General features: G+C 52.5%; 1 protein-coding gene across 1 annotated transcript; it reads left to right on the top strand.

Moving 5' to 3' along the window:
* The first annotated feature begins 1,223 nt into the window (after positions 1–1,223).
* Positions 1,224–10,181, top strand: LOC140715707 (uncharacterized). The gene is made up of 5 exons (XM_073028077.1): positions 1,224–1,388; positions 1,891–1,951; positions 2,647–2,697; positions 6,290–7,033; positions 10,060–10,181. Exons 1-5 carry the CDS (start codon positions 1,224–1,226, stop codon positions 10,179–10,181), a joined length of 1,143 nt encoding a protein of 380 aa, XP_072884178.1.
* The last annotated feature ends 6,438 nt before the right edge of the window (positions 10,182–16,619 follow it).

The raw sequence follows: 16,619 nt of genomic DNA, 5'->3' as shown, positions 1-16,619 counted from the left end.
GAGCACCGCCGTGCGGAGAGGAGAGGTGAGGGAGCACCGCCGTGTGGAGAGGAGAGGTGAGGGAGTGCTGCGGAGAGGAGAGGAGAGGCGAGGGAGCGCCGCGCTGCGGAGAGGAGAGGTGAGGGAGTGCTGCCGTGCAGAGAGGAGAGGTGAGGGAGTGCTGCGGTGCAGAGAGGAGAGGTGAGGGAGTGCTGCGGTGCGGTGTGGAGAGGAGAGGAGAGGTGATGGAGCGCCGCGGTGCGGAGAGGAGAGACGAGGGAGCGCCGCGGTGCGGGAAGGACAGGCGAGGGATCGCCGTGTTGCGGAGGAGGAGAGGCGAGGGAGCGCCGCGGTGGCGGAGAGGAGAGGTGAGGGAGCACCGCCGTGTGGAGAGGAGAGGTGAGGGAGCGCCGCGGTGTGGAGAGGAGAGGTGAGGGAGTGCCGCGGTGCGGAGAGGAGAGGTGAGGGAGCACCGCCGTGCGGAGAGGAGAGGAGAGGTGAGGGAGTGCTGCGGTGCGGAGAGGAGAGGAGAGGTGAGGGAGCACCGCCGTGTGGAGAGGAGAGGTGAGGGAGTGCCGCCGTGCGGAGAGGTGAGGCGAGGGAGCGCCGCGCTGCGGAGAGGAGATGCGAGGGAGCGCCGCGGTGCAGAGAGGAGAGGCGAGGGAGTCCTTCCCTCTCCCATTCCCTCCTCTACCTTGCGCTCCTCCTGCCATCGATTCCCCTCCCCCAGCCCATCCCCTGTTCTTCTCCTCCCCGAACATCCCCTCCCCCTCCTCTCATCCCACCCCTCCCCCTCACGCCCCTCCTTCCACCCCTCACCCACATCACAAACAACCCTCCCCAGTCTGGCCCGGGTCACAATGCCTCCCTGTCAGTGAGGGCCCTGAGGGGACGGGGGAAGGGCAGACATTGTCTGGACCCTGCCAGGGTCAGACCCCACCTCAGTCGGGTCTGCGAAGAGAGGAGACAGAGAGAGAGGGAATGGAAGAGAGGGTCTGCTGTGGGGAAAGAGAGCATCGAGACCTGTGAGGGAAATTGAGGGAGAGGGAGACGGGAGGTGGAGAGACAGAACATCAGGACTGAGAGAGCCTCAAGCCCGCGACTGAGAGAGCGAGCAAAGGCAGGAGGAGAGAGAGGCCGTTGAGACCGTGAGTGAGAGAGTCGGAGAGAAGGAGAGAGAGCACCTCAGGATTGTGACAGAGGAGGAGGAGAAGCCTCAACAGGGCTCTCACCCCCTCCTCCCAATGGCTCTACTCTTGTCGTGGAGAAACGTAGTGGAGGGTGAGGCAGGGAACCCCTGTTCGAGGGTGTCAGAGGGACCAGAATGCTGCGAGTACCTCGGGCAGATCCTCCTCGCTTCCTTTGGCTCTGTTATCCTCGTTATCATCATCATCAACACCATTCTCATGGTGAGAGTCTTCAATAGTCAACACTCCCCAGATTACCCATTCTCCCCTCCCCTTCCCCCACACCCTCACCCTCCCCTCTCCGACTGTGTGTGTGTGTGTGTGAGAGAGAGAGAGAGAGAGAGAGAGAGAGAGAGAGAGAGACAGAGAGAGTGAGAGGAGAGAGGAGAGAGAGAGAGAGAGTGAGAGAGAGACAGAGAGAGGGAGTGAGAGTGAGAGTGAGAGAGACTGAGAGAGAGACAGAGAGAGAGGGAGTGAGAGAGAGAGAGAGAGACAGAGAGTGAGGGAGGTGAGAGAGAGAGAGTGTGAGGGACTAAGAGAGAGAGTGTGAGGGACTGAGAGAGAGGGACAGAGAGAGAGAGAGGGACTGAGAGAGGGGGGGAAGAGAGAGAGAGAGAGAGAGAGAGAGAGTGAGAGAGAGAGAGAGAGAGAGAGAGAGAGAGAGAGAGAGAGAGAGAGAGTGAGTTCCAGCTCTCTTTGTGACCTGTGACTCTTCTTTCTACAGGTTTATTCCAAGTTCCCGATCGCAGCCATTGGTTATAAACGCAAGATGGTTCAGAGAGAACGTGAGTGTTGACTTGGAAGCAACGTCATGGTGAAAGGGCAAAATCTGCACCGTGGATCGATCACCATTTCCCTCTGTCCTGGGGGGCGGAGAGGCAGAATGGGGTAAAGAGAAAGAGAGAGAGAGGGGAGGGAGAATGGTGAGAGAGAGATAGAGGGGAGTGAGAATGGGGGTAGAAATAGAGGGGAGGGAGAATGGTGAGAAAGAGATAGAGGGGAGTGAGAATGGGGTAGAAATGGAGGGGGTGGGAGAATGGTGAGAGAGAGATATAGAAGGGAGTGAGAATGGGGTAGAAATAGAGGGGAGAATGGGGTGAGAGAGAAACAGGAGAAAGAATGGGAGAGGGGAATGGAGAGGGAGAGGAAGAATGTGGAAGAGAGAGGGGGATGAAGACTGACAGGGAGAATGGGAAAATGAGAGGGAGAAAGGGAAATAGAGGAAGTGAACGATAGTGTGAAGTGGGGGGGAGATGGAGACGGGAATGCTATCCATAGACACTCACTACAGAGAGAGAGAGCGCAGATGAGGAAGGGTGGAAATGAGATGGAATGACAGAGGGTTGTAAGAGGGAGTGAGTGAGTTGGAGGTTTTACAAACAAGCGAGGGGTCTGTGTGAGTTGTGAGGCACACTCCCTCCCTTGGCAAGGGGTTGGTGAGGGAGTCATACACTGACTGAGGGTCTGTGTTCCTCCGCAGGTAGGGGATTCCTGAGGCTGGAGTCCTCGCTCCTTATGGGAGCCGCAGCAGGTAAGTCCTGGGGAGATGGAGGGGGGCGTAAATGCAGCTGATCACATCAGTCCTCCACGAGATTCCTCATCCCTCCCCTTGAGGTTCCACTCCCTCAAGGTGTTAAATCAAGAGATCTCTCTCTGAGATTCCTCAACAGGTACAACGGGTGTGTCACACAAAATGCTGGAGGAACTCAGCAGGCCAGGCAGCGTCTGTGGAAAAGAGAACAGTCGATGTTTCAGCGGGACAGAAGTTCAGTCCTGTTGAAGGGTCTCGGCTCAAACCGTCGACTGTATAGATGCTGCCTGGTCTGCTGAGTTCCTCCCGCATTGTGTGTTTTTGCTTTGGATTTCCAGCATCTGCAGATTTTCTCTTGTTTGGGACAACTGATATATCCCTCTGTTAGAGAACCCTCTCCCACAGTGGAGCAGTGGGGTGGGGTGGGGGGGAGGAGGAGGACAGGAAGGTTGAATAGTGGAATTTTTGGGGAGCAGTACAAAGTATATATATCTCACTGTCTACAACCCTGAGATTTGTTTTCCTGTGGGCATACTGAACAAATCTATGGAATAGTAACTATAACAGGGTGTGAGACATAGGACCTCAGGGGTCAGTACAGGAGAGGTGTTAGACGTAGGACCTCAGGGGTCAGTACAGGAGAGGTGTTAGACGTAGGTCCTCAGGGGTCAGTACAGGAGAGGTGTTAGACGTGGGACCTCAGGGGTCAGTACAGGAGGGGTGTCAGACGTAGGACCTCAGGGGTCAGTACAGGAGAGGTGTTAGACGTGGGAGCTCAGGGGTCAGTACAGGAGAGGTGTTAGACGTAGGACCTCAGGGGTCAGTACAGGAGAGGTGTCAGACATGGGACCTCAGGGGTCAGTACAGGAGAGGAGTTAGACGTGGGACCTCAGGGGTCAGTACAGGAGAGGTGTCAGACGTAGGTCCTCAGGGGTCCGTGGACTGAGATCCATTTGCCCCTCCCTGAATTTCACACCTCCCCAGTCATCCACAATATTTATCTTCGCCACCAATGACACCTCATTTCATGTTGTCTACAAGCTCACTGAGATCGTTGTGGTGTGATCGGGTGTGAGGTTCATGGAAAGTTGGTGTTGTGGTCAGTGTAGAAGGTTGTCGTCGGTTACAACAGGACATTGACAGGATGCAGAGCTGGGCTGAGAAGAGGCAGATGGAGTTCAAGCTGGAAAAGTGTGAAGTGATTCACTCTGGAAGGTCAAATCTGAAGGCAGGACTCTTAGCAGCGTGAAGGAACAGAGGGATGTTGGGTCCTCATGCGTAGAACCCTGAAAATTGCAGTGCTAGATGATGGGGTGGCTAAGAAGCTGTTTGGTGTGTTGGGCTTCATCAGACGGGGGCAGAGGCCCAGGGCCACGAGATGATGTTGCAGCTCGACAAAACTCTGGCTGGAAAACACTTGGAGTTTTGTGCTCAGTTCTGGTCACTTCCTTACAGGGAGGATGTGAGAGCTTTCGAGAGAGTGCAGAGGAGATTTACCAGGATACTGCCCAGATGCAGGTTATTGCCCGCACGGAAGGTTAGTTAGGAAGGTTCAATCATTAGGTATTAATATTGAAGTAGTAAAATGGATTCAACAGTGGCTGGATGGGAGATGCCAGAGAGTAGTGGTGAATAACAGTTTGTCAGGTTGGAGGCCGGTGACTAGTGGTGTGCCTCAGGGATCTGTACTGGGTCCAATGTTGTTTGTCATATACATTAATGATCTGGATGATGGGGTGGTAAATTGGATTAGTAAGTATGCAGATGATACGAGGGTAGGTGGCGTTGTGGATAATGAAGTAGGTTTTCAAAGCCTGCAGAGAGATTTAGGCCAGTTAGAAGAGTGGGCTGAACGATGGCAGATGGAGTTTAATGCTGATAAGTGTGAGGTGCTACATTTTGGTAGGAATAATCCAAACAGGACATACATGGTAAATGGTAGGGCATTGAAGAATGCAGTAGAACAGAGTGATCTAGGAATAATGGTGCATAGTTCCCTGAAGGTGGAATCTCATGTGGATAGGGTGGTGAAGAAAGCTTTTGGTATGCTGGCCTTTATAAATCAGAGCATTGAGTATAGGAGTTGTGATGTAATGTTAAAATTGTACAAGGCATTGGTAAGGCCGAATTTGGAGTATTGTGTCCGGTTCCGGTCACCGAATTACAGGAAAGATGTCAGCAAAATAGAGAGAGTATAGCGAAGATTTACTAGAATGTTACCTGGGTTTCAGCACCTAAGTTACAGAGAAAGGTTGAACAAGTTAGGTCTTTATTCTTTGGAGCGTAGAAGGTTGAGGGGGGACTTGATAGAGGTATTTAAAATTATGAGGGGGATAGATAGTGTTGACATGGATAGGCTTTTTCCATTGTGAGTGGAGATTCAAACAAGAGGACATGAGTTGAGAGTTTGGGGGCAAAAGTTTAGGGGTAACATGAGGGGGAATTTCTTTACTCAGAGAGTGGTAGCTGTGTGGAACGAGCTTCCAGTAGAAGTGGTAGAGGCAGGTTCGGTATTGTTGTTAAAGTAAAATTGGATAGGTATATGGACAGGAAAGGAATGGAGGGTTATGGGCTGAGTGCGGGTCGGTGGGACTAGGTAAGAGTAAGCGTTCGGCACGGACTAGAAGGGCCGAGATGGCCTGTTTCCGTGCTGTAATTGTTATATGGTTATATGGGAGAGTGTGTCTAATGAGGAAAATTTGAGTGAGCTGGGGCTTCTCTGTCTGGGTTGAAGGAGGATGAGAGGTGACTTGACAGACGTGTACAAGATGATCAGAGGCAGAGACAGAGTGGACAGCCCGAGACCTTTTCCAGGGGCAAAAATGGCCAATACAAGGGGGCAAAATTTTAAGGTGTTTGGAGGAAAGAACAGGTAGATTTTTTGAATATACAACTGTGCTGGGTGTGTGGAATGTGCTCCCAGAGGCTGACACATCGGGTATTTGAGAAAGTTTCAGAGAGACACTGGAAGATTGAAAAGAGGAGGGTTATGTGAGAGGAAAGGATTCGATTGATCTCAGATTCAGTTAAAAAGTCAGAATTGGATTTAATATCACCAGTATATGTTCAAAATTGTTGTTTTGTGGCTGAATGACTTTGCAATACCAGCTATTAAACACTACAAATTACAGTAAGTATATATAAAATAAATTAATTAATTAGAGGAAAAAGAGAGGGAAAATACTGAGTAAGGATTCACAGGTTCACTGTTCATTCAGAAATCTGATGGCGGAGGGGATGAAGCTGTTTCTGAATCATTGAGTGTGTGTCTTCAGACTCCTGTCCCCCCTTCGTGAGGCAGCAATGAGACGAGGGCTGGTCCTGGGTGAGGGGCGTCCGCAGTGACGGATGCCGAATTTTCGAGGCATCACCTTTCGAAGGAGCGTGTCGAGTGCTGGTTTTGGTGTAGGGGAGTGGTGTAGGTAGATCAAGGGTGTGTTCAGGGGGTCGAGAGTGGGGGGGGAGTTGTCTTCTACCATGACACAAACTGAATCATGTTTCGTTTTTTTCTCTCTCCTCCCTACCTCCATCCCATCCCTTCCCTCCTCACTCCCCTCCCTCCCACTACTCCCTCTTCCTCCTCTACCCTCAGGCGAGCCTGCGCCAGTCCCTCCCTCGCTGCCCTCCTGCCTCTCCCCCTGCCCCTCCCCTTTGCCCCAGGCGAGCCGCGGCCTGAGTGCAGGAGATCCACCGAGGGGGACACCCACCCCAACACCCTCCCTCGCCGACCCCGAGGAGGCAGACCCCAAAAAGGGGCTGAGAGGCGACTCTCGCTCCCTCCCCCACACTCACCTCTGCCCCCCTGCCTCCCAGGGGCAGCCTGCCCCTCCCTGTGGCTCCCCGAGCCCCCCCACCTCACTCAGCAGTGTGGCCTACAATGGAGGCAGTGACCAGGAGGAGATGGAGACGGACCCACCCTCCCCCACCCCCTCTCTTCCTCACTACCCTCGGGATTACCACACCTCCCCCTCCTACCGCTCCTCCCGCCCTTCCCCATCCCTCCACTCTCGTGCCACCAACTCCCTCGTCTCTCCCCAACCCACCCTCTCCCTCGACTCTACCCGTACCGCACCGAGCCTCATCTCCCGGCGTTCCTACTCCCTCGCCTCCACCCGCACCACCCCCTCCCTCGCCTCCACCCGCACCACCCCCTCCCTCATCTCCCGGCCCACACCTTCCCTCGTCTCGTCTGTCCCCTCCCAGTCCCTTGCCTCCTCAGAGTCCACCTCCCCCTCTCCTTCATCCTCCCCTTCCCCCTGCCCCTCCGTCGTCCAGCAGGATTCCCGCCCTCCTACCTCTGTGGGCGAGGAGGAAGAGAGTGAGCAGGAAGGGTCGAGTGAGGAATACACTCCTCCACCCACCATCCACCTGGTCCCCAACCCCCGCCTCCATCGGGCTCTCCCTCTCCATGAGGGAACCACACCTCCAACCAGCCGGTTGCCCCTCCCCTCCCCCTCCTCAGCCTCGCCCCCACACCCTCCCACTCTCCCATCGGGATCCCACCCTCCCACTTCTGAGGGAGAGGATTCATCCTCTTCCCACACTCCTCATCCGGGTGAGGAGGGAGGTCGACTCTGGGACGGTGGGTGTGTCCGCCGGGTGCTCCCTCACTCTGAGGGGATATCTCCCCGGGGTCGCCTCCCCGTCACCTCCCCCCACTCCGTCCTCCTGAGGGGAGGGGAAGAACAAGTCCGAGTGTACCGCCGGGTTCCTATTGCCCACCGCCACCTGAGGACTCAGCCCCGGGAACAGACTCCACCCCCCCCTGCCCCTCCCTCCCGCCCCCCTTGCCCCCATCCTTCTCTTTGGCCAAAGGCCCACCACCAGGAGCCGGGAGTGAGTGTCCCTTCCCCACGGGACGGCCCACGGGGGCCTGTGTGTGACGCCAGGAACCGGGGTTCTCGGTTCTGTCAGGGGAGGGGTGAACAATAGCCCCCTCCCCCCACAACACAAATCCGAGGCATCACAAGGAAGAGAGAGGGATCCTCGACATCCCCTCCTACCACTGACACCCTACTTCCCCACCAACAGACTCTTCCCTCGCCCTGGACTCTGACCGTCTGCGGGGACAAGATGCACAGATCGAGCTCCATAACAAAATAAAGTGTCAACATTAACTGTCTGGTCTCTGGGTCGTCACTGGGAGGGGAGGGGCGAGTCCTGAGGGAGGGGTTTGAACAGGAGGATGGGGAGTGTAGGGGTTACAGAGATAGGGAGGGGGTGAGGGAGTGGTTTGAACAGGAGGATGAAGAGTGTAGGGGTTACAGAGATAGGGAGGGGTTTGAACAGGAGGACGGGGAGTGTAGGGGTTACAGAGATAGGGAGGGGGTGAGGGAGGGGTTTGAACAGGAGGACGGGGGAGTGTAGGGGTTACAGAGATAGGGAGGGGGTGAGGGAGGGGTTTGAACAGGAGGATGGGGAGTGTAGGGGTTACAGAGATAGGGGAGGGGGTGAGGGAGGGGTTTGAACAGGAGTACGGGGAGTGTAGGGGTTACAGAGATATGGAGGGGGTGAGGGAGGGGTTTGAACAGGAGGATGGGGAGTGTAGGGGTTACAGAGATAGGGAGGGGGTGAGGGAGGGGTTTGAACATGAGGACGGAGTGTAGGGGTTACTGAGATAGGGAGGAGGTGAGGGTGGGGTTTGAACAGGAGGACGGGGAGTGTAGGGGTTACAGAGATAGGGAGGGGGTGAGGAAGGGGTTTGTACAGGAGGACGGGAGTGTAGGGGTTACAGAGATAGGGAGGGGTTTGAACAGGAGGACGGGGACTGTAGGGGTTACAGAGATAGGGAGGGGTTTGAACAGGAGGACGGGGAGTGTAGGGGTTACAGAGATAGGGAGAGGGTGAGGGAGGGGTTTGAACAGGAGGACGGGGAGTGTAGTGGTTACAGAGATAGGGAGAGGGTGAGGGAGGGGTTTGAACAGGAGGACGGGGAGTGTAGGGGTTACAGAGATAGGGAGGGGGTGAGGGAGGGGTTTGAACAGGAGGATGGGGAGTGTAGGGGTTCCAGAGATAGTGAGGTGGTGAGGGAGGGGTTTGAACAGGAGGACGGGGAGTGTAGGGGTTACAGAGATGGGGGGGGGTGAGGGAGGGGTTTGAACAGGAGGACAGGGAGTGTAGGGATTACAGAGATAGGGAGGGGTTTGAACTGGAGGATGGGGAGTGTAGGGGTTACAGAGATAGGGAGGGGGTGAGGGAGGGGTTGGAACAGGAGGACGGGGAGTGTAGGGTTACAGAGATAGGGAGGGGGTGAGGGAGGGGTTTGAGCAGGAGGACGGGGAGAGTAGGGGTTACAGAGATAGGGAGGGGGTGAGGGAGGGGTTTGAACAGGAGGACGGGGAGTGTAGGGGTTACAGAGATAGGGAGGGGGTGAGGGAGGGGTTTGAACAGGAGGATGGGGAGTGTAGGGGTTACAGAGATAGGGAGGGGGTGAGGGAGGGGTTTGAACAGGAGGACGGGGAGTGTAGGGGTTACAGAGATAGGGAGGGGGTGAGGGAGGGGTTGGAACAGGAGGACGGGGAGTGTAGGGGTTACAGAGATAGGGAGGGGATTGAACAGGAGGACGGGGAGTGTAGGGGTTACAGAGATAGGATGGGGGTGAGGGAGGGGTTTGAACAGGAGGACGGGGAGTGTAGGGGTTACAGAGATAGGGAGGGGGTGAGGGAGGGGTTTGAACAGGAGGACAGGGAGTGTAGGGGTTACAGAGATAGGGAGGGGGTGAGGGAGGGGTTTTGAACAGGAGGACGGGGAGTGTAGGGGTTACAGAGATAGGGAGGGGGTGAGGGAGGGGTTGGAACAGGAGGACGGGGAGTGTAGGGGTTACAGAGATAGGGAGGGGTTTGAACAGGAGGACGGGGAGTGTAGGGGTTACAGAGATAGGGAGGGGGTGAGGGAGGGGTTTGAACAGGAGGACGGGGAGTGTAGGGGTTACAGAGATAGGGAGGGGGGTGAGGGAGGGGTTTGAACAGGAGGACGGGGAGTGTAGGGGTTACAGAGATAGGGAGGGGGTGAGGGAGGGGTTTGAACAGGAGGACGGGGAGTGTAGGGGTTACAGAGATAGGGAGGGGGTGAGGGAGGGGTTGGAACAGGAGGACGGGGAGTGTAGGGGTTACAGAGATAGGGAAGGGTTTGAACAGGAGGACAGGGAGTGTAGGGGTTACAGAGATAGGGAGGGGGTGAGGGAGGGGTTGGAAGTGGAGGACGGGGAGTGTAGGGGTTACAGAGATGGGGTGGTGAGGGAGGGGTTTGAACAGGAGGACGGGGAGTGTAGGGGTTACAGAGATAGGGAGGGGGTGAGGGAGGGGTTGGAACAGGAGGACGGGGAGTGTAGAGGTATCGGGCTTTGTCCCCTGCACCCAGCAGCTTCCTGCGTTCCTGACGTTGGAGTTGCCGAGCGAGACTGTGATGCCGACGGGACCCCTCCGACAGGACATCTGCAGAAGCGGGAACTTGCAGAACTTGATGACGTTCACAGCTCGGAGTAAATTTTATTATCAGATCCCTGTTTGTCTCCACAGACAATCCTGAGGGTCATTTACCTGCGGGCAGACTCAGCAAATCTACAGAATGGTAACTGTAACAGGATCAGTGAAAGATCAGCCAGAGTGCAGAAGACAACAAACGGTGCAGATGGAAATAGAAATAAATAGTAATGTTACGAACCCCGTAACTGGGTCACTTACCAGCAAAGATAGAGAGGTCCGTTGAAGTCTGATTGTACTATTTTTAAAAGTCTTTATTTATAAAGTGGCACAAAAATAAGATTAATACAAACATTCAGATAATATACGTCGTCAATACTCAATCTAAATGCGCGGGTATAGTAATAATCATCAATAAATCGCTCTATTGTTGTCTAGGGGATAATATATTGTCCGATGGAAATATAAAAGTCACTCAGTTCCTGCAGGCTTCAGCCTTTGGGGGACCGCTGGGTTTGCACTTGTTGGAGAGAGAGAGATTTTTAGAAAAGAAACTTGCCCGGGTCTTTTATGAGGCCAATCCGTTGAGTCGGGGGAGTTGGTTCCCCGTTGTTAGTTCAAAGTCGTTTTCCGTGGTACCAGCCACCGGCTCCCAGGCAAGTGAACCGAACGCACGTGGCTTCCTTCAAATGTCTTCCTGCTATTACGGGATCGCTAGTGTGTCTTCTGGTGCGTCTGAGGGGCCGTCTCTACAGCCCCTCTTTTATCCTGACTCGCAGGGTAGTAGATGTCAATCAGGTTGGGGGTGATGCAATCTCTCTCTCAACCAGCCCACTTTGCCCGAGGGCTTGCACGTAGCACAGTCCCCAATCCACAAATGTGTCTCCAAGAGACAATGGCCAATGTCGTGTGACTTTGCATCTCCGGGGAACGAGGCATCCTGCACGTCTCTCTCCCATTTCCTGGGTCCTCTGACCCAACCCACTAGTGCTCTTGCGATTCTCACAAAGGAGGGGGCTGCGGGCATAACACCTCCCCTCTTAAACGCGTTTTTACCAGCGGGTAAAACGAAGTAGTACAGAGTCTTACAGGATTTTTGAATCTAACACAATACAAAAGCTTTTCTTTTCACTACAGAGCAATACAGTTATACATTTAATTCAGCATCAAACAGCCAACGATTACAGTGTCACCTCCCTTAATATTTGAACATCTTGTACCTTACTAAAGTCTTGTAGCATCAGGCTTCAACTTAATAACCAGCTATTTTTTTTTTTCAGCAACAAAACTAAGGATTGGTGATCTTAGCTCACGTGCAGCTACAAAAGTTTCTGGACAATTTAATCTTTCTGTCGCTTTCAAACGGAACAGGCAGGCTTCAAGGGGGTTGTCTTTATTAGTCACAGGCTGTGTCGAAATCCCATACAACCGTCTTTGCTATTTAAAAATGGCGTTCCCATTAACCCTCGCCTCATTTCCGGTCACTTCCCACGTGGGGAGCTTGGGTAATGTGGCGAGGTAAACTCCCGCCTGCCTCTTTCATAGGGGTTATTCTCTCAACACCGTGTCCCGAATTTAGACCATCTTGTGAATTTCCACCCAATTCTTTAATGTTACACAGGTGGCTAGCCCGCTCGTCAGGACCCTGCAGGCTAATGATTTTCAGTTCGAACCTTTTGCTCAGGCAGCATTTCAAATTCTGCCTCTTCACACCACATTCTGGAATAACAATAGCGTGGGGGGCTCCGCTATCTCCCGGCTTAATCTGTAAGCGATCTGCAGAGTGTAAAATTTCTTCATTCGACTTGGGAACTACAGATTTTCCGTTTCCTTCAATAATAATATTTATCTCCCCATTTTTGAGCTCTGCATTAAGTTTCACCACACCGTCGAGCACAAACACCTGGGAACTCTCACTTCCCACGATTATCAAGGTTAACCCTTTCTTCACTGAACCAAGTCTATCTGACCCAAAAGGACGGCCGTCTCATTCAGCTGAATCAAATACCTCAGACTTTTTCTGAGCTCCGTTACTAGGTTCAGTACCACGTGCATCCCCATCTTGGACACACTCAAACGGGACATTGACTTCTTCCAGGCCTTCAATACCCGTTCCCTTTTCAAATTCTAAATTCCCCTGATCCTCCCAGTTACTCCCTGGGCAACTCCCTTCCGGAGTAAACTCAACCCCGCGGGCTGAAACAACCTCATCTGCCAACCCAGCAGACTTCTTCAAGGTAAGGGCACCCTTTTCATCTAGGACTGCCCTCATTTCATTATCGGGAACACCTTTAGAATTTTCAACTTCTTCAAACAGTTCTGCCAAACCAGACAGATCATCCATGTCCAACCCTGGACCTTTTAACAGCTTTATCTGTTGAGAAACAGAAACAGAAACAGAAACAGATAAAATCTTTATTTTCTACCTCTAGGACCTTTCTCCTCGCTAAGGAAGAATCTACCTCCTCTCCCTTACCCTCTTTCACTTTTTTTCTCTTCGTTTTACCACCCTCTAAACCCTCGTGGCACAGGGTCGGTAAAAACGACTCGGCCAAATCGAAACTGGCCAGATTTAAACCGCTCTCGTTCTCAGCTGCCTCTCTCGACAGGCTGCGAGTGATCGTGCATGCGGGATAGCTCTTGGAAGCTGGGAGTGGGGCCTCAACACTCACAGGCTGTTTTATCAGCGTCATGGCTGCCCAAACCTTACCACCGGCTAAATCGTTACCCAGAAGGACGTCCGCGTCAGTTCTCGGGAATTCTGAGGGCACCCCTATTTCAACTGGTCCAGACACCAGCTCACAACCCATAATGACCTTATGTAAGGACACCATTTCTATCCTGTTACTTATTCCCTGCACCGCTACCATTCCCGTTTTCGACCAAACTCGAGTACCTTACTGCTGATCAACGACAGCTCAGCCCCTGTGTCTCTCCAGATTCGTACGGGAATTGGTGGGTCCCCCTTCCTCAGAGACACGGTCCCGTGTGACAGACAAGTCTCAGACCCTCCTCGTACTCTGTCTACCCGGGGCTCTCTTGTCGATTTACTGATTACCACGGCACATCCGATAGGGACTGCTGCTTTCCCTTTTCCCGTCTCCCTCCTCGGAGCAAAGCACCGAGACGCAACATGCCCGCTCTTCCCACAATTAAACAGGTCAAGCCCGGAAATCTCTGGCCGTCTGGCCTTTCCCCCTCAACCTTACCACAAGCTCCCGGCGGGACCTCTGCCTCAGCCGGCGGACTTTCTCGATCATTCCCACAGTCCCTCGGGGAACTTTTTGTCGAGGAAAACTTTGTCTTGTGGGTTAGGGCATATTCATCTGCGAACCTAGCGAATTCTGAGATGGACTTATTCGGCTTCTCATTCAAATACATCCGGATCTCCTCCTGAACACAACCTTTAAATTCCTCAATCAAAATTAACTCCCTGAGACGCCCATAATCCTCGCCCACTATTTCAGCGGTGCACCAACGGTCTCATGGGCAAAATCGGTATACGTCTGATTCCACCCTTCCTTTAAATTTCTGAACTTTTGTCTATACGCTTCAGGTGCTAGCTCATAACTCCGGAGAATGGCCGCCTTTACTTTGTCATAACTCTCCTCCTCTCCCTCCTCCATGGACAACGACGCATACGCCCGCCGTGCCTTCCCTCTTAACACACTTTGTAACAACGCCACCCACTGTGCTCTGGGCCACTTCTGATTCACTGCCACCTTTTCAAAAAGCAAGAAATAACTATCAACATCCGTCTCCTCGAACGGGGGTACTAACCTCAACGCCCGACTAATATCAAACCGCTCCTCTCGGTCTGACCCCTGACCTCGTTGCTCTTGCTTCAACTTCTCCATCTCCAAGTCATGTTTCCTCTGGCTCTCTGCCTCCCTCTCCTTCTCAGCCCTTTCCTTCTCCTTCTCAGCTGCTTCCAGCTGTTTTAACTGAAGTTCATGCTCTCTTTGCTTCTCAGCTCTTTCCTGCTCCCGTTTCACCTCTAACTCCTTTAGCTGGAGCTCCTGCTCCCGTTTCACCTCTAACTCCTTTAGCTGGAGCACATGCTCCCTTTGTTTGTCGGCCCTTTCTCTTTCTCTCTCTTTCTCAGCTACTTTAACTTAATTTCATGTTCCATCCTTAATTTCTCCAACTCTAACTGAGCCGTCCCACTAGCTGGTACCTTTTCAGGGATATTTTCCAATACCTCAGCTGCAAACACATTCTTCTCGATGTAATACTGAGTTCTGGCCCTTCGCACCTCCCGCTTTTTCATTGACGACCTCACCTCTGCGAGGTTTAACCCCTTCGCCAAACTTACCAAGTCTGATTTGGTGGCCGCCTCTAGCGCCTCCAGAGTCGGGTTTTCTATAAATTCACCCACGTCCATCTTTGCTGGTTTCCTGTCTGGCTACCCGCGTACCAGATCCAAGTTTGGACTTACAAGACCGATTCACTGGCCCTCCAATTTGGTGTCAAATCTCGAGACAAGAACCCCAATTTTGTTACGAACCCCGTAACTGGGTCACTTACCAACAAAGATAGAGAGGTCCGTTGAAGTCTGATGGTACTATTTTTAAAAGTCTTTATTTATAAAGAGGCACAAAAATAAGATTAATACAAACATTCAGATAATATACGTCGTCAATACTCAATCTAAACGCGCGGGTATAGTAATAATCATCAATAAGAAATCGCTCTATCGTTGTCTAGGAGATAATATATTGTCCGATGGAAATATAAAAGTCACTCAGTTCCTGCAGGCTTCAGCCTTTGGGGACCGCTGGGTTTTCACTTGTTGGAGAGAGAGAGATTTTTAGAAAAGAAACTTGCCCGGGTCTTTTATGAGGCCAATCCGTTGAGTCGGGGGAGTTGGTTCCCCGTTGTTAGTTCAAAGTCGTTGTAAGATTCAAAATTAAGATGTGCGTTTCTGACAGGTCCGGGTTAAAGTCAAAGGACAACTGTGATTTAATTATGTCTGGGTTAAAGTTTGTAAACAAGTGTGATCTAATTATGAATGCAGAAGCCTTGACAAAATTAACTGTTTGTGGAATCATTGAAGTCCTGAGATATGGACTATTGTTTTACAGAAACGTGTAAAAAAACAACTCCAAATATGGAATGGGAAAACACTGTGTACCTCCCGAGTCAGGGAGGAGGGGTGGTAAGGAAGAAGGATAAAACCTGCTGCCCTGTAAGGTTCAGGGTTCCCTTCTCTGAGGGGGCCCAGCTCTGCAGAACTGTTAATAAACTTTGTTTCCTTGAATTTGTCTTGAAGCCATTATTCGGGAGCGTGGCTCGTTTCTGACAACTTGGGGGCTCGTCCGGGATCCACACTCCAGCCGTGAGGGGGGCAAGGAAGGACATCGGAGAAGGTGCACCCTGCCGAGTTCGGCAGTCCCTGATTCCTTGCTTGTCGCCCCGCGCGGCTTGAGCGAGTGATATCCGGCGGACTCAAGGAAACAAAGAGGGGTTGTCGAGGCAGTTGAGACAGTGAGCGATCGAGTAATTTCTGTGCACAGGACCCAGGTAAGAAATTGAATTCCTGTAGAGACGTAGTACACGAGAATTGTGGAACTGCGGGGTTCCTGCAGGTGATTTCTCCTGTAGAGACGTAGTACACGAGAATTGTGGATCTGCGGGGTTCCTGCAGGTGATTCTTCCTGTAGAGACGCAGTACACGAGAGTTGTGGAACTGCGGGGTGCCTGCAGGTGAATTCCTGGGCGATCGCGGTAATACAGGTTCCAGAATTGGACAGGAGTGACCGAGCTAGGTGGGTCACATTCAAATTAAATTCCTGCAGAGACGTAGTGCACGAGAATTGTGGAATTACGGGGTGCCTGCGGGTGGATTGGAACCGGGCAAGTCCTCGAGATGGGGAATAAGGGGTCTAAGAGAGACATGGGTAAAGGAAATCCAGGCGCCAATGATGAAAAATACCCCGGGGTACCCCCTGATAGTCCGTTGGGACGGATGTTAGAAAATTGGGATTATGGGAGGCGAAAAGGGAAGTCAAAGAAAAAATGATACAGTACTGTGAATTCTGGTCCCGCCAGCCGATCCAAGGGTCGGCTGTGTGGTGGCCTAAGTTTGGGTCTAGCGAGGATTGGGTACAACAAGCCCTTAATCTGTACGTGAATTCAAAACCTAACGTTAAACCCGAAGAAAGTGATTATGCCCTATGCTGGTTACCAACGACAAATAGTTATAAATTGAAAACGATAAATGAAGGGGGACAGAAAAAGAATACATGGGAGGTGCTCGACCACCTGCCGCCCCATATGTGCCCCCTACCGCTCCGCAAATCGAAGACCCTGAGACGGAGGTTGGCCAACAGCTGATTCGTGTTGAATTTGTATCGAAAGCATGGCCAAAAAAAAAAACTGGAAAAACTAGAAGATTGGAATACTAAACCCTTAAGTGAACTACTTAGGGAGGCACAGAAATTGTTTGTAAGAAGGGATGAAGAGAAGCAGAAGACGGCAAGGATAATGGTCCAGACAGTG

Source organism: Hemitrygon akajei, chromosome 24 (assembly GCF_048418815.1).
Source record: "Hemitrygon akajei chromosome 24, sHemAka1.3, whole genome shotgun sequence".
NCBI classification, from domain to species: domain Eukaryota; kingdom Metazoa; phylum Chordata; class Chondrichthyes; order Myliobatiformes; family Dasyatidae; genus Hemitrygon; species Hemitrygon akajei.
This window is presented reverse-complemented; position numbering and strand designations above follow the sequence as displayed.

Coding starts and splice junctions, on each gene's coding strand:
- LOC140715707 (XM_073028077.1), top strand. CDS start 1,224: ATGGCTCTACTCTTGTCGTGGAGAAACGTAGTGGAGGGTGAGGCAGGG. Junction 1,952..2,646: donor CAAGATGGTTCAGAGAGAAC/GTGAGTGTTGAC, acceptor GTTCCTCCGCAG/GTAGGGGATTCCTGAGGCTG. Junction 7,034..10,059: donor GAGTGAGCAGGAAGGGTCGA/GTGAGGAATACA, acceptor TGCACCCAGCAG/CTTCCTGCGTTCCTGACGTT.